General features: G+C 44.0%; 1 protein-coding gene across 3 annotated transcripts; it reads left to right on the top strand.

Annotated features, from left to right (window-relative positions):
- The first annotated feature begins 1,859 nt into the window (after positions 1–1,859).
- Positions 1,860–27,919, top strand: SMIM11 (small integral membrane protein 11). Of its 3 annotated transcripts, none has more exons than XM_060234288.1 (3): positions 1,860–2,013; positions 17,120–17,233; positions 27,721–27,919. In XM_060234288.1, exons 2-3 carry the CDS (start codon positions 17,213–17,215, stop codon positions 27,886–27,888), a joined length of 189 nt encoding a protein of 62 aa, XP_060090271.1. In that variant the 5' UTR covers positions 1,860–2,013; positions 17,120–17,212; the 3' UTR covers positions 27,889–27,919. The 3 variants fall into 3 exon arrangements, with proteins under 3 accessions (XP_060090271.1, XP_060090272.1, XP_060090270.1); XM_060234289.1 differs by lacking the exon at positions 1,860–2,013 and adding an exon at positions 5,895–6,040; XM_060234287.1 differs by lacking the exon at positions 1,860–2,013 and adding an exon at positions 16,208–16,313.

Genomic DNA, 27,919 nt, shown 5'->3' with positions numbered 1-27,919 from the left:
CTTATAACCTCTGACCCAACTCCCCACAGGTGTGCATCTAGCAGTACCCCATTCCTGCTGTTTAGATACATCCCCGATTTCTGATCAGTTGAGGGTCCCTTCACCCATCTCCCTAGTTTGTCAACATTGGAGCCTTCCTCAAAGACTACGATTGGTAATTATCACCCTGTTTGTCCATCCTTATGTTACCTCTACATATTTCTCTCTATTTTTATTAGGTCTGTATGTATGTTATATGTATCTATTATCTTGTATGTGTGTTCTATATTTTTCTGTAATAAAATCATAATTGTTTTACTTAATTAGTATCCTCTGTAAATTTAGCAAGAATTTCTGGAAGTTGAATCCTATATATATAGATTCTAGGTCCTTTTGAGCCAAAGTTGCCCACCTGTCAATTTCCCAACCTCTTTTGAGGGCATTTTGGCTTACAAAATGTAAAGTTCTGTATTTAGGTAGGAAAAATCCAATGCATAGTTATAGGTGAGGGAGACTTGTCTTGGCAGTAGTATGTGTGAAAAGGATCTTGGGGTCCATACGCTGAACATGAGTCAACAGTGTGATGCGGTGGCTAAAAAGGCAAATGCAATTTTGGGCTGTATCAACAGAAGTATAGTGTCCAAATCACGTGAAGTGATGGTATCTCTTTACTCTACTCTGGCAAGACCTCACCTGGAGTATTGTGTTCTGTTTTGGGCACCACATTTTAAGAAGGATATAGACAAGCTGGAACAGGTCCAGAGGATGGTGATGAAAATGGTGAGGGGACTGAAGACCAAGTCCTATGAAGAAAGGGTGAAGGAGCTAGGCATGTTTAGCCTGGAGATAGGGTTGCCAATCCCCAGGTGGGGGCAGGGGATCCCCCGGTTTAAAGGCCCTTCCCCCCGCTTCAGGGTCATCAGAAAGCGGGGAGAGGGGAGGGAAATATCTGCTGGGAACTTTATTATTCCCTATGGGGATGTATTCCCATAGGAAATAATGGAGAATGGATCCGCGAGTATCTGGGGCTCTGGAGGGAGGGCTGTTTTTTGAGATAGAGGCCCCAAATTTGCAGTGTAGGATCTGGTGCCTCTCCTCAAAATACCCTCCAAGTTTCAAAAAGATCGGATCAGGGGGTCCAATTCTATGTGCCGCAAAAGAAGGTGCCCCTATCCTTCATTTTTTCCTATGGAAGGAAGGCGTTTAAAAGGTGTTCAGTCCCTTGAAATGTTATGGCCAGAACTCCCTTTGGAGTTCAATTGTGCTTGTCACAACCTTGCTCCTGGCTCCACTCCCAAAGTCTCCTGGCTCCACCCCCAAAGTCCCCAGATATTTCTTGAATTGGACTTGACAACCCTACCTGGAAAGGAAGCGGCTGAGAGGTGATATGATCACCATCTTCATGTACTTGAAGGGCTGTCATATAGAGGATGATACAGAATTGTTTTCTGTGCCTCCAGAATGTAGGACCAGAACCAATGGGTTGAAATTACATCAAAAGAGCTTCCAGCTCAACATTAGGAAGAACTTCCTGACAGAGCGGTTCCTCAGTGGAACAGGCTTCCTCAGGAGGTGGTGGGCTCTCCTTCCTTGGAGGTTTTTAAACAGAGGCTAGATGGCCATATGACAGCAATGTGGATCCTGTGAATTTAGGGGAAGGCAGGGGTGGAATTCTAGTAGGAGCTCCTTTGCATATTAGGCCACATACTCCTGATGTAGCCAACCCTCCAAGAGCTTACAAAAAAGGGCCTTGTAAGCTCTTGGAGGATTGGCTACATCAGGGGTGTGTGGCCTAATATGCAAAGGAGCTCCTGCTAGAATTCCACCCCTGGGGGAAGGTATTTGTGAATTTCCGCATTGTGTAGGTGGTTGGACTAGATGACCCTGGAGGTACCTTCCAACTCTATGTATTATCTTCTTAATGAATGGGATGCCTCTCTTTGTCACTTCCAGTTCCAGGAAGGAGGGGGAGTGAACTCTCCTATCGCGGGCCCTTCAAAGGCTTAGAAGCTGCACGCAGCCTCATGGAAGCTGGTAAGGACCAGCCTAGACTTGGGGTGGGGTGGGGTGGGGGAGCGCGGCGCTGGCTTCCAGCACCGAGAAGGGAGGAGGGTGGCGGCGGCGGAGGGGAGGCGATCGTGCTGGAAGGGAGGCAACGGCGGCGGCAACGGGGGGGGGGGGGAGTGCGGCGCCGGCTTGCGGTCTGCAACGGAGGGAGGGGGGTAAGGATAAGCTGGGGGGAGGTGGGCGATGGAGCGGGAGGCCGCGAAAGTTAGTTTTAAACGGAAGGGACGGGGCAGGAGGGCATGAAAGTTAGTTTTTAAAAAAGGAGGGGGCGGTGGGCAAATTTCGGCCTGGGGCGCTGAAAACCTCAGCGCCAGGCCTGCTTGTGTAATGCTAGTTCTGGCCTGTTCAATGCTGTCCCAAAGCAATTTGGCTGAGAATTATGAATACAAGTATATAATTTCAGTGTTTTCATTTCTGATATTGTTTTTGTGTCTGTAATGCATCCCACTGTTTGTTTGTTTTTGCCGAATTATTGTTTAAGGCCGAATTATTGTTTAAGGGTGTTCCAAAGGCATTTTGTCAAGGAAGGGCTAATAAAAGGGTTCAACATTTCGGCCAGGTCACGGGACGGAGACGGTTCTGGTCGCCCTCATAGATGACCTCATGCGACATCTGGATCAGGGCGGCTCAGCGGTGCTGTTGTTATTAGATCTGTCAGCCGCGTTCGATACGGTTGACCATCAGCTACTGACTAGCCGCCTTGCCGATGCGGGGATTCAGGGATCTGCCTCACAGCGGCTGACCTCTTTTCTCCAAGATTGGGGACAAAGGGTGGTGATCGGGGAGGAAGTATCCCAGAGGCACTCTCTTAGTTGTGGGGTGCCACAGGGAGCGGTTCTATCCCCGATGCTATTTAATATCTATATGCGCCCCCTTGCCCAGATTGTCAGAAGGTATGGACTGGGTTGTCATCAATATGCGGATGACACCCAGCTTTATCTATTGATGGGCGGCCAGTCCGACTGTACCCCGGAAAATCTAGACCTGGCTCTACAAGCTGTGGCATCTTGGCTCAGGCTGAGTCGACTGAAACTGAATCCGACAAAGACGGAGGTTCTCTACCTGAGTTGGGGTGGTCCAAGGGGAGAGATCCATCTGCCGACTCTTGACGGGGTGCCATTAACACCGGTCCCTAAGGCCAGGAGTTTAGGCGTGCTCCTTGAGTCGTCCCTTACAATGGAGGCCCAGGTAGCAGCCACTGTTAGATCTGCCTTTTTTCATCTTCGGCGGGCACGGCAGCTGGCTCCTTTTCTGGAGCACAACGATTTAGCGATGGTAATCCATGCTACGGTCACCTCAAGAATAGATTACTGTAATGCTCTCTACATGGGGCTACCCTTGGTGCAAACCCGGAGACTACAGCTAGTGCAGAATGCTGAGGCACGGCTGTTGATGAGGCTGCCACGATGGGAGCACATTCAGCCAGTGCTGAAAGAGCTGCACTGGCTACCTGTTGTGTTCCGAGTTCGCTTCAAGGTGTTGGTATTGACCTTTAAAGCCCTTTATGGTCAGGGACCTGCATATCTACGGGACTGCCTTTCTCCGCATATCCCCCAGAGAGCACTGCGTTCAGGGGCAAAAAACCTACTCTCGGTCTCCGGACCAAAAGAAGCCAGGCTATGCGTGACAAGATCTAGGGCTTTTTCGGTGGCAGCACCAGAGCTCTGGAATGCTCTTCCAGAAGCCATATGGGCCCTGCGGGATCTGTCTGCGTTCTGCAGGGCCTGTAAGACCGAGTTGTTCAAGCAGGCCTTCGATGCTTGACGAAGATGGCTGCCACCGGACATCACACAGAACGCCGGTGATCACTGTTTGGAATTCTAATGCCGCTATAATGTAGGGATTCAGCACTTTAAAATGGTTTTAATAATTTTTAACTGTAATATGTTTTTTAAACTGAAAATGTTAAATTATGGTTTTATATATTGTACTGGTTTAATTGTGTAGATACTGTGAGCCGCCCTGAGTCCGCTTGCGGAGAGGGCGGGATATAAAGCAAATGTAATAAATAAACAAATGTAATAAACATTTTAATTTCTAAAATATTGTTCTGGAGTATATGTAACACAATTATTTTTTTTGTGGTACTATTTGTTTAATGTGCATTCCAATCTGTTCCAGGGGAGTTCTGGGGACATTTTGGCTTGGAAAGGGTTACTAAAATGCGACATTTCACCTTTTTCATTTCTAAAACATTGTTCCTGTGTGTCTGTAATGCCTCCCACCTTTTTTTTTTTTTGGCAGTACTTTGTTTAATTCCCATTCCAGCCTGTTCCATGGTGTTCTAGAGGCATTTGGCTGGGCAAAGCTTAGTAAGTGTACAACATTTGTTTGGATTTCTAAAATATTGTTGAGTAACATCCCACTGTTTCTTGCAGTACTGTTATTCCTTTGATGCCTGTTCTGTGGTTTTCCACAGGCATTTTGGCCTAGAAAGGGTTAATAAATGCACAGTATTCCTGTGTTTTGATTCCCAAAAATATTGTTCTGGAGTAGGATTGCCAGGTCTGTGTTGGAAAATTTCCGCAGACTTTGGGGGTGGGTCTAGGAGAGGGCTGGGTTTGGGGAGGGGAGGAGCCTCAGCATGGTACAACGCCATAGAGTCTACCCTTCAAAGCAGCCATTTTTTCCAGGGGTTGCAAAAAACACCGGAAGCAATACTACTGTAAGTTTGTACATAACACTGTAAGTTTGTAAATGTGTTCTTGTTTAGTGCAAAATAAAATAAGACAAGGAAACACGTATTGTTTGAAAACCCCCACAAAGTCACTGCATCAGTCCCTCACTGGCAATTGCCTCTTCAAAATATACTGCAGACGCGGGTGGAATCTTTTGGTGTTCCGTTTGTGATTTTGACAGAGAGAATAAGGAACTGCTTATTAAAGAAATCCTCACGTTTCAGTTATCAAGTTCTTCAGCCTTTTCTCCCTACGTTATATGGAGCCACAGTACATTTTTCTATAAAGCGGATCAACGTATGCTCTCAACTTATTATGATAAGATTAATAAATGCACAATATTTGTGTTTTGATTTCTGAAATATTGTTCCGGAGTATCCCACTGTCTCCCCCGCTCCCCCCCCCACCCTGCTTTGCAGTACTGTTCGTTTAATGCTTGTTCTGTGGAGTTCTGGAGGCATTTTGGCTTGGAAATGGCCAATAAACTCACAATAGTTCTGCATTTTGATTACCAAAATATTTTTCCGAGATGCCCTTTAACGGTACCCACTGGTTTTAGGGGTACTATTATTTAATACTCAATCCTGCCCGTTCCGGCTCCTACCCTGTCCGACATCAACCTAGATTCCCAATATCGGGATTTCTAAAAAAATCAATGATACAATCGCTAAACATCCCAAGTCTCTAAAGACTTTCTGTTTTGCATCTAATAATGGGTGGCTCTGGTCTTTATCAGATATGCACAGTTATTTCCTTAACCATGTAAACTATCCTGGAGACGCCTAGACCATTCTCTCTCCCCCCCCCCCCGCAGGCCTAGGATTAAAAGGGAGCCATGCTGGGAGCTGTAGTTTTTTTTTAACAGCAAAGGATTGTGGGAGTTGTAGTTATACCTTTTTTTTTTTTTTTTTGCGAATGGCTGACTGCAATAAGGTACTGTGGCAAGATTCCTTTTTAAATCAAAAAACGCAGGACAATGAAAAATGTAAACTCTGAATTGGAGTGGACCAGTCTTATGAAAATTTCAGTGTTGCCATTATTTCTTATATTTTAAAGTCCATACAATACTGTTGTTATGATACTGTTATTCATAGTCGTTCTGTTCCTTTAAATACCCACGGCTGAAATACTTCGCACAGTCGTTTAGGCGCAAGCGCAGCTGGATCAGATGGCGTTTACTTTCTACTAAACTTCAACAGGAGCAGTATCCAGAGTGCGCACCAGGAAGGATCAGAAATCAGTTTGCTCATTATTTGCAATGTTTGTTTTAACCATGTTCAAAATTTCCGTTGGATAGCTTGAGCCTGTACTCCGAAGTGAGTCCCACGGAGCTTTATGAGCCTATATGATTTAGGATTGCGGCTTTCTCCTATGTCTGCTTACTTGGAAATTGCCCCTTTCAATGAACACCGGGGGTTGGAAGTTCAACAAAAGTCCACTTTGATTGTATTCAGACATTTATAATTAAGAATCTATCTCGTTATACTAAAATTTACAGTGCAGTAGTTGATCTCACCTGTGCCTGTTTGCCAATGTAAATAAACTGTGTAGTTATATTTGCAGTTCTTTTTCTTGGTCTATGGGGAGTTCTGGAGCAGAACAAACATAAACCCAATGATCTCCCATACTCAGCACAGGTGTCAAAACAGGTTAATGTGACTTTCAGCAAGAATGTATGTGCATGTGGTAGAGGCTAGAAAGCGCCCCCCCCCCCAATCATTTTTCTTTAAAGGTTTTGCCTGATCAGACAACACTTTAACAACATACATGCATAATTTAAGGGCTTTGAAACGGTATTCAGGGCAAATTTGGAGTCCAGAGCACTTTTAAGACCAACAAAGTTTGGTGTGCATGCACACTTCATCAGACAATGAACTGGGGTACAGTGAGCAGAGTTATATATAGCTGGTGGGCAGTGATTAAGCATGCAAAATAGTACCAAGTCAGAATCTATGCCAAAATAGTACAATTAACAAACTGAAAGAACAACCATTTTGGTTTAGATACCATTTGTTGTGTTGGAAAGCAGCAAAGTCAATAAACATGTCAGAATTGAATGATGGTGAGAGTGTCACAGGCAATGCAGAGTCTGTTAATTGCTATAGCTACTTAAGGCTGAGTTAAACTGAGAACATGTTTTTCTCAGAGGTGTTCCTGTCCACCTAGTTTACTTTTTAACATGTAGCATACTTTATAAACATGATTCCAGTTTGCCAATACAAAAAAGAATACATTAGAATATAGGGAAAGATGGGTTTAGTATACGTAATGAGATAATCCCTTATTTAAGTTTGTCAGTACAAAATACCCCACTATTCTGATACATTATTCTAAAAGAACATAAGAATATAAGAGAAGCCATGTTGGATCAGGCCAACGGCCCATCAAGTCCAACACTCTGTGTCACACAGTGGCAAAAATTTTTATATACACACATACACTGTGGCTAATAGCCACTGATGGACCTGTGCTCCATATTTTTATCTAAACCCTTCTTGAAGGTGGCTATACTTGTGGCCGCCACCACCTCCTGTGGCAGTGAATTCCACATGTTAATCACCCTTTGGGTGAAGAAGTACTTCCTTTTATCCGTTTTAACCTGTCTGCTCAGCAATTTCATCGAATGCCCACGAGTTCTTGTATTGTGAGAAAGGGAGAAAAGTACTTCTTTCTCTACCTTCTCCATCCCATGCATTATCTTGTAAACCTCTATCATGTCACCCCGCAGTCGACGTTTCTCCAAGCTAAAGAGTCCCAAGTGTTTCAACCTTTCTTCATAGGGAAAGTGCTCCAGCCCTTTAATCATTCTAGTTGCCCTTCTCTGAACTTTCTCCAATGCTATAATATCCTTTTTGAGGTGCGGCGACCAGAACTGCACACAGTACTCCAAATGAGAGTACCATCGATTTATACAGGGGCATTATGATACTGGCTGATTTGTTTTCAATTCCCTTCCTAATAATTCCCAGCATGGCGTTGGCCTTTTTTATTGCAAACGCACACTGTCTTGACAGTGAAAAGAGAAATACACTGGAATACTGTGGATATATAGCTCTACTTGGTGAGAATGGTTTTAGCATATGTAATGAGATAAGAAATGTGTAATGATAAGTAATATGTAATGAGATAAGAAACCAATATCCCTGTTAAGTTCTGGGGAGGTGTTTGTAATCCTTCTAGATCTTTTTCTTCTTGAGTCTGCATCAATAAAATTTCAAGAGTCATTATGAACAACAATGGTGAAAGCGGGCAACCTTGTCTAGTACCTTTGCTGATATTCATTTCTTCTGTAAGATCTGCATTCACACACAACCTTGCCCTCTGTTCAGAATATATTGCTTTTATCATTCTTATAAAGCTTTCTCCAAGCTCCATCTTATCCATTACTGCAAACATAAAGTCCCAGTTTAAATTGTTGAATGCTTTCTCTGCATCTGCAAAGAATAGTGCTACTTCCTTTTCTGGATGTCTTTCATAATATTCTACAATATTTACAACAGTTCTGATATTGTCTCTTATTTGTCTTTTGGGAAGAAAACCAGCTTGATCTTCCTTTATAAAATTTATCAAATATTGTTTAAGTCGTTCTGCCAGAATTCTTGTAAATATTTTGTAATCGTTATTCAAAAGCGAGATTGGTCTGTAGTTTTTCACATTTGTAGCATCGCTATCTTCTTTGGGTATCAAGGAAATAACGGCTTCTTTCCATGTATTTGGTACATTCCCTTCTGTTCTTATTACATTCATCAACTTCTGCAATTTTGGTACTAATTCATCCTTAAAAGTTTTAAAATATTTAGCTGTATATCTATAGCGGTGGATCGATAAGAACAAGAATCAATACCAATACCTAATCAATATGTATGGCTTGGCGATGCTAGGATTAAATAACAATGCTTTTGAGAAATAATCTTTTGGAGCAGTTTAAGCAAGGGAGTGGTAGCTGGCTGAGAAAAAGGGAACTGTGACAGGTCGTTGACCTTTCAAAACCGCAGGCTGAAAAACATAGAACAGAGCCTAGAGAGAAGCAAGACAGGTGCAGCGAGAAATTGTGGGCGTGGGGGTAAAATGTTTCTAGAGAAAGAGGAACCAGGGTTTGCAGAGGCCTTAAGAAAGGCCCTAAGAAGAACCCAGAGGGTTGGAAAACAACTCGAATTGTGGTGAGAACATGGGTGTTTTAAGGTAGTGAGTGGGTAGTGAGTGGGCGGAGGCCCCCTATAAGGGATGGCAGGTAACTGTGATCATTGCTCAGACCCTCGGGTCTGGAGCCCGTGTATAGAGCGCTTATGCACGTTAAATAAAGAAGCTGTTTTCCTGACCTTGCCTCAGACCTCGTTTGTGAGTATGATTTACTATTAATTGGACAACACAGGACTTTTCCTGCTACATAAATTTGGCGACCCAGATGGGACAGGGGCCTTTAGCCCCTGATGATTAGCCCGGCCGAGTGCTGCTGTTGGCGGGGAGGACCAGATTCACGGTAAGGAGCTCCCAGCCTTCTTTTTGGCTGACCGTCATCTGCCCGCCCTGTCTTCAGTTGACCTTTGACCGATGGCCTGATCTCGGACCAGCGAGGGGGCAACAGGAATCAGCTCTGCTTGGAAGACTCCGGAGTGTAAGTAGAGAGCCTTGAACCCAGGGCCCTGACAGTACAGGACCTTGTGCTCAACGTGATATATTTCCTTCACCTGAAACAGTTTGATTGCAGTAATAAAACCTCTCTAACAGGGTAGGTGACCAAACGGGTCGCCTGATGCCCATCCCGGCGGCCTAACCACCCGCATGCACCGGCAGCACCCTAGTACAGCCCGCTGGCAGGGGTAGTGGTTCTCTCCATACCAGCGCCCTGGAAGATGTGCTTGCCTTGAGAAGTTGACAGACCAGGGTTCCCTACCAACGCGGCTGGGGGGGAGCCTACATGTCATTCGCCTGTCTGTCTGGGGAAGGGACGAAATCGACCCTTCTGCCACCAATAGGGAATTATTGGGGGAAATTTTGTGTCTATTGTCTAGGGAAATTGTGGGTTTAAAAGTGACATATCTGTCTGGTATGCTTGATGTGTGCATGACGTGTGCCTGAGACAATACTTGCTATTGAAGCGATAGTGGATCTGTCAGTAAGCCACAGCAGCTTCTGCCCCTTTGCTTGTGTAACCATTACTGGAAGAGCTCAGCAAGTGGCTCAAGCTTTAATTTACAAGCCCATATATCACTGTGTGGAAGAGAGAACCGTTTATAAATTTCACTTGGGGTGTGACGATTAGGTATGTTTTGACCCACACTAGAAAGCTGGAGGCAAAGAGGTCACATAATTCTTGAAATTTTTTTCAAATTGCACTAATTGCAGAGAAGTTGTCTGCTGAACAGTGGAAAGCCGCGGACGGGTTTCGCAGCACCCCCAGGCAGCTGGGTATAAAGGCTGGTTGTGGTGATGTGAAATATTTCTGCAGTATTGCATAACCCTCGTTCAGAAAACGGGAAGTGCGAGTGTGAACCTAGCAACTTGCAAAATGTATGTGTTTTGCCCCAGGAGATTCCTGGAGACCCCACAGATGCTATCTATTAACCAGGAAAACTGTGCTTTATTTTTGTTTTATGATTACAATAATACTGCCGTGTGAGACCATGTGAAAGAGCACCTAAAAGCATTAATCATGCCAATGTTTCCCATTTTACTTAAGTGTATTAATGCGTAGTTTTAAATAGCATATGGTTGTCAGATATACTGTCCCTGGACAGGCATCTCAGTCTCAGGACAAGGCACTTTTAGTTAGGAAGCCCCTGGGAATTAAATGCCAAGACATAGAGCAGTGTTTCTGCTGCCCCTTATGGGGAGCTGATTTTAAGCCCAACACAAGGCTCCCAGCTTCTTCCTCTTTTGCCACTTAGACCTCACCCTCGCCCCCTTTATTGATTAAGAGCTGAAGAGTTCCAGATCTATGGGCCCTCCCAGAGAGAAGTACTCCAGAAGCAAGTCCCCTACCTCTGGTCAGCTTACCTTCTCAGAGGAAATCCCCGTCAGCCATGTGATGTCCAGCAGATCCAGGGCTCCCAGGCTCCTGGCCCATGACAGGCTACAGTATTCATTGGGCACAAGGGAGAAGAGACTTTTAAAGTGCTTTCTGAGTGCCCCTGAAATAATCCTCCAAGATTGCGGAAGTGGAGAAACAACTGCCCTCGAGTGAGATGCCAACAGGGAGGCTCCCATCTGCCTAGTAAGCCGATGCCAACAAGCTCTACCAGCAGGCACAAACCCATTAAGACGTGTGAGGCAGCAGAGATCCTCCAGAAGCCAGATGCCTGTGTGAAGCCCACCAGATTTATTTTGCCCACCAACCACGGAGTCACAGGTGCTCAGCCTTTGCGGCTCAGTCAGCTCCAGATGTCAGGCGAAGGCAGCAGGAAGCTGAGTCCAGCCTGAAGGAGGTTAGAAGATTGATGTTCAGCCAGTAAGATGCAAGGCTATGGGCATCAAGCCAAACAACTGGTCCAAGAAGTGAAAGGCCACAGAGGAAGCCGTGGGTTCAATAGCTTTTTCCTGTGCAATTGCTGCAGAAGATAAGAGAGAAAACCTTAGCCGAAGGGCTGATCCAGATAAGGAAACCAAGGGTCATCTGAAGGTCCTGATGTCTGCGATGCCTGAGCTCCTGGATGTCGACAGAGAGAACGGCAGAAAGAACGCTGCCCAGCAGCGAAGCAGATCGAGCAGATCCACAAAGGGGAACTGACTGGCATCGAGGAAGTCCCGCGCCTGAAGGCTGTAGCCGGATTGCGCCAGAGGGAGATGGCCAGGAAATGGTAGAAGCGCGGAAGAAGCAGCTGTCCCAGTCCCAGAACGAGGTGTGAGCCTGCAAGAGCCTCTCCAGCAGGGAGAGGGCCCAGAAGAAAGTCCGGAAGAAAGTCCAACTTGCTAAGTTTCTGTATGAAGCTACAAAGAGGGGACTCTTTTTGTTCCTTTTTGAGTAATTTTTGGATTATTTTGATTTTTTTTTAATGTTTTGAAGCCACTTTCCTTTGATAGCAACAGCTCTATGCATGAGGCTTGTTTGCCCCAGAAGAAGAGAAGAAAATAAGACAATCCCTAGGGGTAAGTAGCCAAAATGTGCCCAAAGCTAGTTTTAGCTTGACACATTGCTCAGTGCCTTGCCCATATATTGTGATGCTTAAGTAAGAGAGAAGATTCAGTCCTTTGTGATTTGTGATTTTATTCATGAAAGGCCCTTTGGGAAAATTGTTAAAATGAGAAAACCCAGCCCCAGAAAGAAATGTTATGTTGAATTATAGGCTTGTTTTGAACTTTGTATTGTTTTGGCTATGCAGTTTGATTGAGGTTTTCCTAGATAGGCTTTCTAGGTGCAGCCTTGCTCCCAGACCTGATTGCTTGAAACCCGACCTCTGGACCTCACTCACCGGCAACAGTGAGGTTCCACAGGCAACGCCCTCTGGATCCTGGCTTACCGGAAATGGCAGGATTCCACAGGCATCAGGAGACGACTCCCCTATGATTTTGATGCTTGGTTTTAATAGATTGATTTTAGTATGTGTGATGGTTTGTGGATGTCATGATAAATATTCAAACTCTGTTTGAAAGAGGGGAAATATAGCGGTGGATCGATAAGAACAAGAATCAATACCAATACCTAATCAATATGTATGGCTTGGCGATGCTAGGATTAAATAACAATGCTTTTGAGAAATAATCTTTTGGAGCAGTTTAAGCAAGGGAGTGGTAGCTGGCTGAGAAAAAGGGAACTGTGACAGGTCGTTGACCTTTCAAAACCGCAGGCTGAAAAACATAGAACAGAGCCTAGAGAGAAGCAAGACAGGTGCAGCGAGAAATTGTGGGCGTGGGGGTAAAATGTTTCTAGAGAAAGAGGAACCAGGGTTTGCAGAGGCCTTAAGAAAGGCCCTAAGAAGAACCCAGAGGGTTGGAAAACAACTCGAATTGTGGTGAGAACATGGGTGTTTTAAGGTAGTGAGTGGGTAGTGAGTGGGCGGAGGCCCCCTATAAGGGATGGCAGGTAACTGTGATCATTGCTCAGACCCTCGGGTCTGGAGCCCGTGTATAGAGCGCTTATGCACGTTAAATAAAGAAGCTGTTTTCCTGACCTTGCCTCAGACCTCGTTTGTGAGTATGATTTACTATTAATTGGACAACACAGGACTTTTCCTGCTACATATCCATCTGGCCCGGGAGCTTTCTCATTTTTCATCGCGTTGATTGCTGCTTCAATTTCTATTTTTTCAATTGGGTCATTTAAGACTTTTCTCATATTCTCCGTTAGGGGCTCAGTTTTTAATTCTTGTAGATACTCATCTACCTTCTCTCTCTTTACTTCAGCACCTTTAAACAGCTTGGCATAGTACTTAAAAAATTCTCTTTTTATTCCCTCTTGAGTGACTACTTCTCTTCCATCTATCACGATCCTACTACGGTAATTATTTTGTTTTCTCTCTTTTTCTTCAATTGCCACGCCAAATACTTTCCCGTCTTATTTGCTCCTTCAAACGATTTCTGCTGGAGCCTTTTCAGGTTCGATTCCACTTCTTTGTTTAACAAATGCCTCAATTGAGTTTGTAATAGTGAAATTTCCCTTAGAATTTTCTTTTTCCCTGGTCTTTTTTTCAGCTCCCCTTCTTTCTTCTTTATTTCATTTTGAATATCCAATAATTGTTTTTCTTTTTTCCTTTTGATTTGTATGCTTGTTTCCCCATGGATGGAAAATCAGCTTAGCAATTGGTGATTTTAAGTAAAAAGATACATTGGCAAATGGGAAAGGGCTAAGGAGGGGTTAAGTAATTGCCTCCCTCTCTCAAACTGGAAGCCTAGCTGGCAGCTTCTCACTGCAAAGAAGCAAGTGTCCTATACATACTGCCCACTGTGACTTCTGTGGGTGGTCATTGGACAGATAAAGAATATATGGTAAATTGCCTGGTCAAATAACTTTGGAGCACAAAAGAAATGTATTGTTATTACAAAACCCCTAATACTATGGAACAATGACATTTAATTCTAATCCATTGCTGTTGATTATTTGTAGATAGCAGACAATGTCACATAGATATAAATGTTAGTAAGTGATAGTCAAAAGATGCAACTGCCCTCTCTGAGTTTTATCTTGCGATGCAGAGGATGTCCCAAATAAATGCTCTAAACTGTACAATATGTAGAGAAACACAACCCCCCTTTTTAAAAGTGTGGCTGGTTGGGCGGAGCCTGTTCCTCAACAAAGTACCTGTTTGTGTACACAGACTCCAGCAGGGTCAGGGAGAAGAAAACCTAATTCCTGCTATCACTGCTGCCAGATGCCACTGTAATGCTACAGTAAAGATAGCCTGCTCCCTCTTCAAGGACATCCTTGGGTCAAACAACAGGTGGCCAGTTGGTGATATTTGATCAGCAACAACTTGCTTGATTGTTGTCCTGAGCCAACTTCAGTGTGGGTAGCAGTATAGAGGAAGGCATGTGCACATGATAATGGCAAGAGAGGTAGGCTAGCGGAGTGGACAAACAGAGCAGGTAGGGAGAGAGAGAAAAGGGATAGTGCAGTTTGGTCCAGCTGCTGTTCAGCTTCTGGAAGCACATACCATAATCCTGCAGCGTGGTAGCTATCCTCACAAATTCAGGTAAAGGAGCTTATCCATGACCATTGAGCACAAACTGCTGTAAAAGTATCCTGGACGACTATAGGGCATGGCTGTATGCCAATGCATACAACTAACTGTTTAGGGTTGCCAAGTCCCCTCTGCTCCCTGGTGGGGGATTTTTGCACGTGCGCAACACAATGACGTCACCCGGAAGTGACATCATCATGCTGTCACTGTGGCAGCCTCTCTAGGCATTTCTGGGAAAACTATGGTCTTCCCGGATGCTCTAGCCATTTGGGAGAGGAAACTCTGTGGTACCTATTGTACCATAGAGTTTTTTCGGAAATGCCTAGAGCCGCTGCCATGCAACATCAGCGGCTCAATGACGTCACTTCTAGGTGAGATCATGCCAACAATGTCGGGGAAGGTTCCCCCTGCCGGTCCAATGTGGGCTGGCAGGTTGGGAACCTCCCGGGCAGGGGAATCTTCGCCCTGACTGGGGGCTTGGTAGCCCTAAACTAACTCCCAGAAGCCACTTTTCAAAAGAAAGGAATCCAGTCCAGTTTCAGAACAATTTAGAGCAAAGAAACAGCTGAGTAGATGTTTAACCCCTTTCCTGTCAGTCCTTTTGTTCTTTGGCTCGTACTCCATACTTACTTTTGTCTCTGTGGGGTTCCAGATGTGTGTGTGTAGTAAGATAGACATTTGGAAGTACTGCTAGGCCAATGGCGGGGGCAGCTTGCAAGGAGTGATAAGCAGTGGAATAGAGGGCCTGGGAACAGTGAAGCTATAAATTGTTCCATCGCCGTATTCATTTCTCTTTACTTGAAACAGCTATCAGGGTTTCATTATATGCCGGCCATTGCAGATGTCTAGAAAGGTCTGGGCCACTCAGTTTTTGAGGTCCATAGCCATTAAAAAAAAATGACAACCCATGATGTGCATAAAAACAAATTACAAAAATTATCAAGTGCCAGAAAATTAACATGTCTAAATTTGAGGCCCAAACCTAATAGCCTTTCTGGACACCCTTCTGAGTAGTCCTGGTTAATCCATTTAACTATCTTCATTCAGGTGGAGTCTCTATGCAATAGGGTTGCCAGGTCTGACTCAGGAAATATCTGGAGACTTTGGGGGTAGAGCCATGAGCAAGGTAGCAACAAGCACGATTTAAAGGGACCACTCTCCTTTTAAATTCCTTTGTTCCGTTGGAAATAATGAAGGATTGGGGCATCTTCTTTTGGGGCTCATAGGATTGGACCTCCTGGTCCAGTCTTTTTGAAACATTTTTTTTGGAGAAGCACCAGATGCTGTGCTGAAAATTTGGTGTCTCTGCCTCAAAAAACACCCCTCAGCCCCAGATACTTATGGATCAATTCTCCATTATACCCTGTGGGGACTAGTCTCCATAGGGTATAATGGAGTGCTCATTTCTTCCTCCCATCCTGCTTTCTGATAACCCTAAATCAGAGGGTGGGCCTCCAAATCAGGGGATCCCCTGCTCTGAATTGGGAATTGGCAACTGTAACTAGCCAGAAAATATTCAGTCAGTTCTGTCCATTACCAATTATGCTTTCCTGCCATTTATGTGAAAATTTCAACAATCTTATTTCAAGTCCTGCTTCTTTCCCTTGTCATACTTCTGTTGAGAGAGACTTTACATTTCCAGGCCAACCAATCGCAACAATTAACTCATCTTTCTCCTTTATCTCAGAAATGGAAAACACTGGTGGCTTGAGTGATTCCAGGACTTTCTAGCAAGAACATAATCTTGAAAGCACAATGTGTGATGTTCCCTTTTAAGCCACTGATATTATTTTGAATAAACTGGGCTTCTGTTAACATTTGAAGTAGAAACTTTTGCTTATCAGATGTGCATTACTTATTTGTATTTTAGTTCAGGGTTTCAGCTGGTACAAATCAAGGTTAACTGTAGAAACAGCTGAAGTGTACAAATCTAATATGGCACAGAGAAGCCACTGCTGATCGGGGACCTTGCAAAGTGGGTACTCAAAATGGACATGGTTTTGGCATTGTGAAATGAACTTGAAGTTGCAACCATAGTCCAAAATGCATTTACTTGAAAGTAAGAACATTCAAATATATTTAACTTCCCACCTGTGTTCTGAATTGTTAGGGTCCAAAGAAATCTGAATATGGTTTTTCTGAAATTCAAGTTCATCCTTAGCTGTAGTAAATAAAATATAGTAGTCTCTTCATGAAGTCTGTGGAAGCTGTGACTTCCTTCTGTTTTATTTATGCTATTTTTTCTGAATGAATGCTTTAACTTTGTAGATATTCCATGTCTGACATCCATCAGGATAAAGAAAAACAGACTTGCAGTGTGTGTGGTGTGTGTGTGGGGGGGTAGGGTTTAGTTTCCAGCTGAATCTCGGTCATCTAATGAGAATACTTCATCATTTTCAATGGAACCTGAGCAGGATATTGATCAGTGTGTATGGAATATTTGCAAAGCAGTCTGTCACTTAGCTGAATAGCTGCTGGAATCTGCTGCAAGTGGAATATGATAGCTGTCTCCATATAAAGCAGTGACAACTGTCCCAGGACAGTAAATTCTCTGTTCTACATGACGCTCCAGTTGGGTGTTGTTCCTGTCATTCAGAGCTAAAGGATTCCCCTTTCTGTCACTGAGAACTTTCTTGAATGTTCTTCTCTCCAAGCATCAGGGGTAGTGAACTTCTTGCATTCAAACAGACTGGCTGGATATTTTTATCAGCTGATCCTGTCCCTATATATTTGAGATGCAAACAGATTAGCTGAATATATTTCTAACTTTCCCCCCACCAGGTGGCTTGTTAACCTTGCTAGTTTCTTATAAATCTGACCAGTGCAGTTTGGTTCAGCTTCGAGTGTAAGCCTTGACCTCACTGAAGACTCAAGATGTTGCTACTGAATTGGAAGGTAAGGACACTTTAGCTTATACATTCTCTGCAAATTGTAGTATTAAAAAGAGAAGTTCAGTATGTTCTGTGTAACTGATGAATGGCTGCTAGAATTCAATGCCTTGCCTAAAAAACGGTAGTTCAATGCCACAGCTTGCTAACATTTGCATGTTTCTTCCCTATGTATGTATTGCTTTGCAAATTGGTCCCCCTCCCTTTCTATGTATGTCCATTGTTACATTTATATAGCTGCTTGTTTCTTAGCTTCAGGAAGATGCCAGTTTATCTTGAGAGACAAATGTCTGATCTTGTCCGCTTGCACTGTACAGTTCCTAACTCCATGGGATCCTTGCTGCTTATCAAACTAAAAGAACTGTAACAGGCAACTTTCAAAACAAGAATTATTTGATAATATGGTTGGTTTAATAACAGAAAATTTTAAAGAAAACAAAATAATAATAAACCGAGTATCACGTTTGTTTTTGCTCTTTGAAAATAAAAGTCTAAATATAACAACTGGGGTGGTGGTGTCTGCACAGCTGCTTCTTTTTAAAGTTTTTTTTTTTAAGATGCAGCTTCCATGCAGTTGTGGTGGTAACATGCCACTTGCCTCCAGTGTAGATTTATTCAAGATTTCATAGTATTTTTAATCTGTAGCAGGGCCTTTTTTGTCAAAAAAGCTCCGCAGGAACTCATTTGCACATTAGGTCACACCCCCTGATGTCAAGCCAGCCGGAACTGCATTCCTGTGTGTTCCTGCTTTAAAAAAGGCCTGATCTTGTAGTACATTTTAAATGGGTCATAATGGAAAAATCTAGGAGTCAATGATGATGATAGTTTGGGCAGAGGGGATTATCTAAAGAAATAGCCGCTGAGTGTGCTATGTGATGTCATGTCAGTGAGCCTCTTCCTGTGAACAAATGTTTCAGGCACTGGTCCTGTAAATTTAGGGGAAGGTATTTGTTAGTTGGCTAGATGACTCTGGAGATCCCTTCCAACTCTATGATTCTATGATTTGGCATTTTGTTGGAGAACTAGGGTTGCCAGGTCTGTGTTGGAAAATACCTGGAGACTTGGGGGAGGATCCAGGAGGAGGTGGGGGTTTGGGGAAGGGAGGGACCTCAGCATGGTACAAGGCCATAGAGTCCACCCTTCAAAGCAGCCATTTTCTCCAGGGGAGCTGATCTCTACCAATTGGACACCAGTTGTAGAAGCAGGAGATCTCCAGGCCCCACTTGGAGACTGGAGACTCCTTTGGGACAAGTTATATGTTACACAGGAAATCAGATTCCCCCCCCCCTTTTTAAAGGATGCAAAACAGTTGCTGTGGAGGGGGATGGTATGAAAAAGGGCCCAGAACAATTGTGAAAAGTCATTTTGGTTTTCTTAGTGTATTTTGGTTTTCTTAGCACATTTTGGTTTTTTTTAGCGTATGCTCTTTCCTGATCAAAACTGTCCCTCCAAACTTCTGTTAGTCACAATGAATAAAAACAAATAAATACCCTGGAGTGTTAATACCCTGGAGTCTTTGTGTGTGTCTATATTTTGACCAGGGAAGAAGTTAATCCATTCCTTCTCCCAGTGGCACAGCATGAACCAAATCCCCCCCCCTCCCCCAACTTGATTCTGCTTTAAACCCTTAATTAAAATCAGAAGATCTGATTTGTTTCCTACATGGCATAGTTTTGCCCCACAGATAAATTACCCTACAATAAATATTACACTTTGCCTGAGAACTTTCTTCTGTACTTTAGTTAGCATGACTGCTAATTCAAGCCTTTGAAGGCATTTGAAATATTGGAGCTGTCATAATGAGGTAATTATGGCTTATTACTGGAAATACATTTGATTTGCCAAACCTTTTACATTACCTAAATCTTAGACAATTGTCATTCTATAAATGGATAGAATAGAATACCACACAGACTTTAAAACATTATTCAGAACTGATCAGATTCTGGAAAAGGGGGCCTTTTATGTTGAGTAGAGTTTCCAGGTTCCCCCAAGCACCCAGTGGAGATGCACTTACCAGGAGTAGGAAAGAATGCCTGGCATTTTAGCGATGTGCTGACATGACCCAGAAGTGACATAGGCATGTCAGGGGCCAATACTGTTGTTTTGGGGCAAAACTCTATCATAAAATTAACTTCTATTATAGAGTTTTTGGCCAAAAACCAGAGCATCACCCCCAGTGTGAGAAAAAGAGAGAGATTGGATTTATACCCCACCTTTCACTACCTGAAAGAGTCTCAGAGCTGCTTACAATTTCCTTTCCCTTCCCCACCTCATAACAGACAATGTTTCCTCTAAGCTGCAGAGTCTTGTGAGCAAAAATTCTACTTTGTGAGCTACTGGCATTAAAGTTGTGAGCTACTGCATAAATTAGTGTGCTCTGGGGTTATCCTTCCTAAGCTAAGACAAAAATGTGTGAGCTGGAGGCTAAAAATCTGTGAGCTAGCTCACGCTAACTCAGCTTAGAGAGAACACTTACCTGTAAGGTAGGTGGAGCTGAGAACTTTAGCAGAACAGATTTGAGAGAACTTCTGGCTGACCCAAGGTCACATCAGCAGGTGCATGTGAAGGAGTGGGGAATCAAACCCGCTTCTCCCAGGTAAGAGTCTGTGCACTTAACCACTACAGCAAACTTGCTCATCACTCTTAAGTCACATAGGCATGATGTTCCTCCTTTTTTAGGGGAGTAATTCTCCTCCACGGGCCAGCTGGCTGGTGGTGCAGAGCTAGGGCCTGGCGGGGGGAGACCTCTGCCCCCATTAGGGGAGCGTCTGACATCCCTAAGTTTGGGGTACATGATTAGACCAATCAAATATATTTAGGTACACGTACACTCAAGGTTTTTATGGGAGTTTGCCTTTAGTTTGTATATTGGATAGGTAAACCATATTTGCAAGTTGCAAAAGCCATCCAAATATCAGGGCAGCTTTTGTTGTTGTTCAGTCGCGCATCGAGTCCGACTCTTTGCAACCCCATGGACAAAGTCACGCCAGGCCCTCCTGTCTTCCACCATCCTCCAAAGTCTGCTCAAATTTGTGTTTGTTACATTAGTAACGCTGTCCAGCCATCACATCTTTTGCCATCCCAATATTCTTTTGCCTTCTGTCTTTCCTAGCATCAGGATCTTCTCCAGTGAGCGCTCCCTTCTCATTTGGTGGGCAAAGTATTAGAGCTTCAGCATCTGACCTTCCAGGAAACAGTCTGAGTTGATTTCCCTTAGGACTGACTAATTTGATCTTCTTGCAGTCCAAGGGACTCTCAAGATTCTTCTCCAGCACCACATCTCAAAAGCATCTATTCTTCTGCGCTCGGCCTTCCTTGTGGTCCAGCTCTCACAGCCATACATTACTACTGGGAATACCATAGCTTTGACTATACGGACTTTCGTTGGCAGGGTGATGTCTCTACTTTTTATTATACTGCCCAGGTTCGCCATAGGTGTCCTCCCAAGGAGCAAACGTCTTTTAATTTCATGGCTACAGTCACCATCTGCAGAAATGTGAAATCTGTCACTACTTCCATGTCTTCCTCTTCTATTTTCCAAGGTGTGATGGGGCCAGATGCCTTGATCTTATTTTTTTTTATGTTGAGTTTCAAGCCTACTTTTGTGTTCTCTTCTTTCACCCTCAACAAGAGATTCTTTAGGTCCTCCTCACTTTCTGCCATTAGAGTGGTGTCATCTGCATATCTGAGGTTGTTGATGTTTTTCCTGGCAGTCTTAATTCTGGCTTGTGCTTCACCCAGGCCAGCATTCCACATGATATACTCTGCATATAAATTAAATAAGCAGGGTGACAATATACATCCTTGTCGAACTTCTTTTCCTATTCTAAACCAATCAGTAGTTCCATATTCCGTTCTGACAGTTGCTTCTTGACCCTTATACAGGTTTCTCAGGAGACAGGTGAGGTGGTCTGCTACTCCCATCTCTTTAAGGACTTGCCACAGTTTGTTGTGATCCACACAATCAAAGGCTTTAGCGTAGTCAATAAAGCAGAAATAGATGTTTTTCTGATACTCCCGTGCTTTCTCCATAATTCATCGAATGTTGACAATTTGATCTCTAGTTCCTCTACCTCTCCGAAACCCAGCTTGAACTTCTGGTAGTTCCCAATCTACATACTGCTGAAGCCTAGCTTGTAGAATCTTTAACATGACCTTGCTGGCATGTGAAATGAGTGCAATGGTGTGATAGTTTCAACATTCTTTGGCATTACCCTTCTTTGGGATTGGAATATAAACTGACCTTTTCCAATCCTGTGGCCACTGTTGCATTTTCCAAATTTGTTGACATAATGTGTGCATCACTTTAACAGCATCATCTTTTAGGACTTTGAATAGCTCAACTGGAATACCATCATCTCCTCATGCTTTGTTGTTTGTTATGCTTTCTAAGGCCCATTTGACTTCACACTCCAGAATGTTTGGCTCAAGGTCAGTGATTTCACTGTCATGGTTGTCCAGTACACTGAGATTCTTCTTGTGTAATTCTTCTGTGTATTCTTGCCACCTCTTCCTGACCTACCGTTTTTGTCCTTTATCATGGCCATCTTTGCATGAAACGTTCCCTTGATTTCTCTAATTTTCTTGAAGAGATCTCTTGTCCTTCCCATTCTGTTATTTTCCTCTGTTGCTTTGCATTGTTCCTCAGCCAGGGAGGCAGTGGGGCCCTTGGATGACCAAGGGGTCAAAGGATTACTGAAGGAAGATAGGGAAATGGCTGAGAAGCTGAATGCATTTTTTGCCTCCGTCTTCACTGTGGAAGATGAGAAGTGTTTGCCTGCTCCAGAACCACTTATAGTGGAAGGGATGTTGAAAGACCTGAGTCAGATTGAGGTGACAAGAGAGGAGGTCCTACAACTGATAGACGAATTAAAAACTAATAAGTCACCAGGTCCGGATGGCATACATCCAAGAGTTCTGAAAGAACTCAAAGTTGAACTTGTGGGTCTTCTGGCAAAAATATGTAATCTTTCATTGAAATCTGCCTCCGTTCCTGAGGACTGGAAGGTAGCAAATGTCACCCCCATCTTTAAAAAGGGTTCCAGAGGAAATCTGGGTAACTACAGGCCAGTCAGTATGACTTCAATACCGGGAAAGTTGGTAGAAACCATTATCAAGGACAGAATGAGTAGGCACATTGATGAACACGAGTTATTGAGGAAGTCTCAGCATCGGTTCTATAAGGGAAGATCTTGCCTCACTAACCTGTTACATTTCTTTGAGGGGGTGAACAAACATGTGGACAAAGGAGATCCGATAGATATTGTTTACCTTGACTTCCAGAAAGCTTTTGATAAAGTTCCTCATCAAAGGCTTCTTAGTAAGCTCGAGAGTCATGGAGTAAAAGGACAGGTCCTCTTGTGGATCAAAAACTGGCTAATTAATAGGAAGCAGAGAGTGAGTATAAATGGGCAGTCTTCGCAGTGGAGGACGGTAAGCAGTGGAGTGCCGCAGGGCTCAGTACTGGGTCCCATGCTCTTTAACTTGTTCATAAGTGATTTGGAGTTGATTGATTGATTGATTGATTTATTACTTTACATTTATATCCCGCCCTCTCCGCAAGCGGACTCAGGGCAGCTTACAATATCATAAAAACAATCAAATTCCATAAAACATATAAAACCATAATACACTTATCAGTTTAAAACTATTTGCGCTGTCTCAATCCAGTCTGGCGGTATTGGGTTCTGACTATGATCGCCAGCTTCTGTAGGATGTCCGGTGGCAGCCCATTTTCAATCAACCAGAAAAGCCTGTCTAAACAGTTCGGTCTTGCAGGCCCTGCGGAACGCCGGCAAATCCCGCAGGGCCCTTATAGCTTCTGGGAGGGTGTTCCAAAGTTCTGGTGCTGCCACCAAGAAAGCCCTAGATCTTGTTGCGCATAGCCTGGCTTTTTTTGGGCCAGGGGCAGACAGCAGATTTTTTGTCCCTGATCTCAGTGCTCTCTGGGGGATATATGGGGAAAGGCGGTCCCGTAGATAGGCAGGTCCCTGACCATAAAGGGCTTTAAAGGTTAGTACCAACACCTTGAAGCGAACTCGGAACACAACAGGCAACCAGTGCAGCTCTCTCAGCACTGGCTGAATGTGCTCCCGTCGTGGTAGCCCCATTAACAGCCGTGCCGCAGCGTTCTGCACTAGTTGTAGTCTCCGGGTTAGCGTCAGGGGTAGCCCCATGTAGAGAGCATTACAGTGATCTATTCTTGAGGTGACCGTAGCATGGATTACCGTCGCTAGGTCGCTGCGCTCCAGGTAAGGGGCCAGCTGCCGTGCTTGCCGAAGATGGAAAAAGGCAGATCTAACAGTGGCTGCCACCTGAGCCTCCATTGTAAAAGAGGACTCAAGGAGCACGCCTAAGCTCTTGACCTTGGGGACCGGTATCAGTGGCACCCCGTCAAGGGCCGGCAGCTGGATCTCTCTTCCCGGACCGCCCCGACCCAGGTAGAGAACCTCCGTCTTCGTCGGATTCAATTTCAGCCGACTCAGTCTGAGCCAGGAGGCCACGGCTTGTAATGCCAGGTCTAGGTTTTCCAGGGTACAGTCAGACTGGCCACCCATCATTAGGTAGAGCTGGGTGTCATCCGCATATTGATGGCAACCCAGTCCATACCTCCTGACAATCTGGGCAAGGGGGCGCATATAGATATTAAATAGCATTGGGGATAGGACCGCTCCCTGCGGCACCCCGCAACTAAGGGAGTGCCTCTGGGATGCTTCCTCCCCTATCACCACCCTTTGTCCCCGATCTTGGAGAAAGGAAGTCAGCCACTGCAAGGCAGATCCCTGTATCCCCACATCGGTGAGGCGGTCAGTCAGTAGCTGGTGGTCAACCGTGTCAAAAGCGGCTGACAGATCTAATAACAGCAGCACTGCAGAGCCGCCCTGATCCAGATGTCGCATAAGATCATCCATGAGGGCGACCAGAACTGTCTCCGTCCCGTGACCTGGCCGGAAGCCGGACTGGAATGGATCCAGTTGAGAGTATGCAGTGAAGTGGCCAAGTTTGCAGATGACACTAAATTGTTCAGGGTGGTAAGAACCAGAGAGGATTGTAAGGAACTACAAAGGGATCTGTTCAGGCTGGGTGAGTGGGTGTCAACGTGGCAGATGAGGTTCAATGTGGCCAAGTGCAAAGTAATGCACATTGGGGCCAAGAATCCCAGCTACAAATACAAGTTGATGGGTTGTGAACTGGCAGAGACTGACCAAGAGAGAGATCTTGGGGTCGTGGTAGATAACTCCCTGAAAATGTCAAGACAGTGTGCGATTGCAATAAAAAAGGCCAATGCCATGCTGGGAATTATTAGGAAGGGGATTGAAAACAAATCAGCCAGTATCATAATGCCCCTGTATAAATCAATGGTGCGGTCTCATTTGGAATACTGTGTGCAATTCTGGTCACCTCACCTCAAAAAGGATATTATAGCATTGGAAAAAGTCCAGAAAAGGGCAACTAGAATGATTAAAGGTTTGGAACACTTTCCCTATGAAGAAAGGTTAGAACACTTGGGGCTCTTTAGCTTGGAGAAACGTCGACTGCGGGGTGACATGATAGAGGTTTACAAGATTATGCATGGGATGGAGAAAGTAGAGAAAGAAGTACTTTTCTCCCTTTCTCACAATACAAGAACTGGTGGGCATTCAATGAAATTGCTGAGCAGTTGGGTTAGAACGGATAAAAGGAAGTACTTCTTCACCCAAAGAGTGATTAACATGTGGAATTCACTTCCACAGGAGGTGGTGGCGGCTACAAGCATAGCCAGCTTCAAGAGGGGGTTAGATAAAAATATGGAGCAGAGGTCCATCAGTGGCTATTAGCCACAGTGTGTATATATACAAAAAAATTTTGGCCATTGTGTGATACAGAGTGTTGGACTGGATGGGCCATTGGCCTGATCCAACATGGCTTCTCTTATGTTCTTATGTTCCTCCAGGAAGACCTCCTTATCTCTCCTTGCTATTCTCTGGAAATCTGCATTCAGTTGGGTGAATTCTTCCTTTTCACCTTTGCCTTTCGCTTTCCTTCTTTCCTCAGCTATTTGTAAAGCCTCATCAGACAGCCACTTCGCTTTCTTGCATATCTTTTTCTTTGGGATGGTGTTGATTGCTGCCTTCTGTACAATATCACGAACCTCCATCCATAGTTCTTCAGGTACTCTTATCAACTCTAGTTCCTTAAACCTATTCTTCACTTCCACTGTATATTCATAAGGGATGTGATCAAGGTCAAACCTGAATGGCCTAATGGCTTTCTCAGTTTTCTTCAGTTTAAGCCTGAATTTTGCTCTGAGTAGCTCATGATCTGAGTTGCAGTCAGCTCCAGATCTTGTTTTTGCTGACTGTAAGGAGCTTCTCCATCTTTGACTACAGAATATATATTCAATCTGATTTCTGTGTTGCCCATCAGGTGATGTCCATGTGTAGAGTCGCCTTTTAGGTTGTTGGAAGAGGGTGTTTGCTATGACCAGTTTGTTCTCTTGACAGAACTCTATTAGCCTTTGCCTGGCTTCATTTTGTTCTCCAAGGCCAAACTTGTCAGTTGTTCTGGTTACCTTTTGACTTCCTACTTTGGCATTCCAGTCCCCTATGATGAGGAGGACATCTTTTTTGGTGTTAATTCTAGAAAGTGTTGTAGATCTTCATAGAACTGGTCCACTTCAGCCTCTTCTGCATCAGTGGTTGGGGCATAGACTTGGATTACTGTGATATTGAATGGTTTGCCTTGGATACGGACTGAGATCATTCTGTCATTTTTGAGATTGTATCCCCTTATTGCCTTCCTCACTCTCTTGTTAACTATAAAGGCCACACCATTTCTTCTACGGGACTCTTGCCCACAATAATAGATGTAGTGATCCTCTGAGTTAAATTCACCCATTCCCGTCCATTTTAGTTCGCTGATTCCCAAGATGTCGATGTTCAGTCTTGCCATTTCCTGTTTAACTAAATCTAGCTTATCTTGATTCATAGATCTTACATTCCACGTTCCAATGCAGTATTGTTCTTTGCAGCATCGGACTGTTCTTTCACCATCAGACACATCCACAACTGAGCGTCCTTTTGGCTTTGGCCCAGCTGCTTTACTCTTTCTGTGGTTACTTGGACTTGCCCTCCGCTCTTCCCCAGTAGCATATTGGGCACCTTCTGACCTGAGGAGCTCATCTTCCAGCACCATATCTTTTAGCCTTTTGTTACTGTCCATGGGGTTTTCTTGGCAAGGATACTGGAGTGGGTCGCCATTTCCTTCTCCAGTGGATCATATTTTGTCTGGGTTCTCAGCTGTGGCATGTCCATCTTGGGTGGCCCTGCATGGCATAGCCCACAGCCTCACTGAACCGTGCAAGCCCTCTTACCACATCAAGGCAGAAATCCATGAGAGGGCAGGGCAGCTTACAACAATCAAAATACAATAAATTCAACATATTACAGTTTTTTTAATCCACATTATTATAGTTTGGGGTGGCTAAACTTGCTTAACACTAAGAGCCACACAGAATAAACATCAGATGTTTGAGAGCTGCAAGACAGGAAGGAAGGAAGGCAAATAGATGGAGGGGAGGTGGAAATAAAGCAACTTTAAATGCATTAGGGGCTGGCTTGGCTTGGAGAAGTGATGCCTTCTTCAGGCTGGCTGATGGAGTGGGGTTGGATGTTTGAGAGCCACACAATATGTGTGAAAGAGCCACATGTGGCTCCTGAGCCACAGTTTGACCACTTTGGCTATATAGTATGACCTAAGATGTGCAGTTATTTCTATTCATTTAGTTATTATTAATTGTTATTTCTTTCAGTGGGTAAAGTTTGTGTAAGGATTTGCTATTTAAATCTATGATAGTGTGTGTTGGAGGAAAGGGGAAATAATTTAGTACTCTGCACCCTTGTTCAGAATGCTTAGAACAGAACAACATGAAGCACCTAGTTCCAGATTATTTTCCCTGATTTTTTTAAAAAAATGGATTCCAGTTGCTGGGATTGTATTTTAAGGGATGGAGGCAGAAGGGCTAGTTAACTTTCTTTCCCACACAATCTCTTCCTGCTGAAAACTGCCATCGCTAAACTGCTTTTATCTCTGCTAGGGAAGACTATAGCGCATAGTATAGGGCTGAATCCAATTAGCTTTTCGACTAGTGAAAAGTGTGTGGGGGAAGGCCCCTTATGATCATCTAAAAATCTATGCTGGTGGTCCTGGAATCTGCATGCACAGAAGCCATGTGGGGTGGGGATTGTTGTAGGTGAGCTGGATTGAAAAAACTGCCTGGCTTCCACCCATAACTTTCCCCCCATGGGATCAAAGCATCTTGAAGGTGGTAAAATGGCTTGTGAGACAAATGTAAAACATGCCCTCCCCCCACCTAGTGACTTCTTTTAAACTGAAGGCTCTGCAGCTTCATAGTGTGTCTGCCTCTTTTTAAAAGCATACTACACTTATTACGCAATTCTGCTTTTGTCCTGTAATTATTGTGGTTGAATGTGTGTTTCTCTCCCATTTTAGGCACTGGAGAATTTTCCACTTCTCATGTACATTTTAGCAGCTAAAACATTAATCCTTTGCTTAGCGTTTGCTGGTACAAAAATGTACCAGAGGAAAAGGCTTGAAGAAAAAATGAAAAAAGAACAGGAGGAGAAACAGAAAAGGGAAGCTGAGAAGAAATGGAACTGAAGAATCTTAAGAGGTATGAACAGATTGGCAT

This window comes from Heteronotia binoei, chromosome 3 (assembly GCF_032191835.1).
Source record: "Heteronotia binoei isolate CCM8104 ecotype False Entrance Well chromosome 3, APGP_CSIRO_Hbin_v1, whole genome shotgun sequence".
In the NCBI taxonomy this organism is placed as follows: domain Eukaryota; kingdom Metazoa; phylum Chordata; class Lepidosauria; order Squamata; family Gekkonidae; genus Heteronotia; species Heteronotia binoei.
This window is presented reverse-complemented; position numbering and strand designations above follow the sequence as displayed.

Excerpts from the sequence above, each read along its gene's own strand:
- SMIM11 (XM_060234288.1), top strand. The coding sequence starts at position 17,213 with ATGTTGCTACTGAATTGGAAG. Across the intron at positions 17,234-27,720 it reads TGTTGCTACTGAATTGGAAG|GCACTGGAGAATTTTCCACT; the intron begins GTAAGGACACTT and ends CTCCCATTTTAG.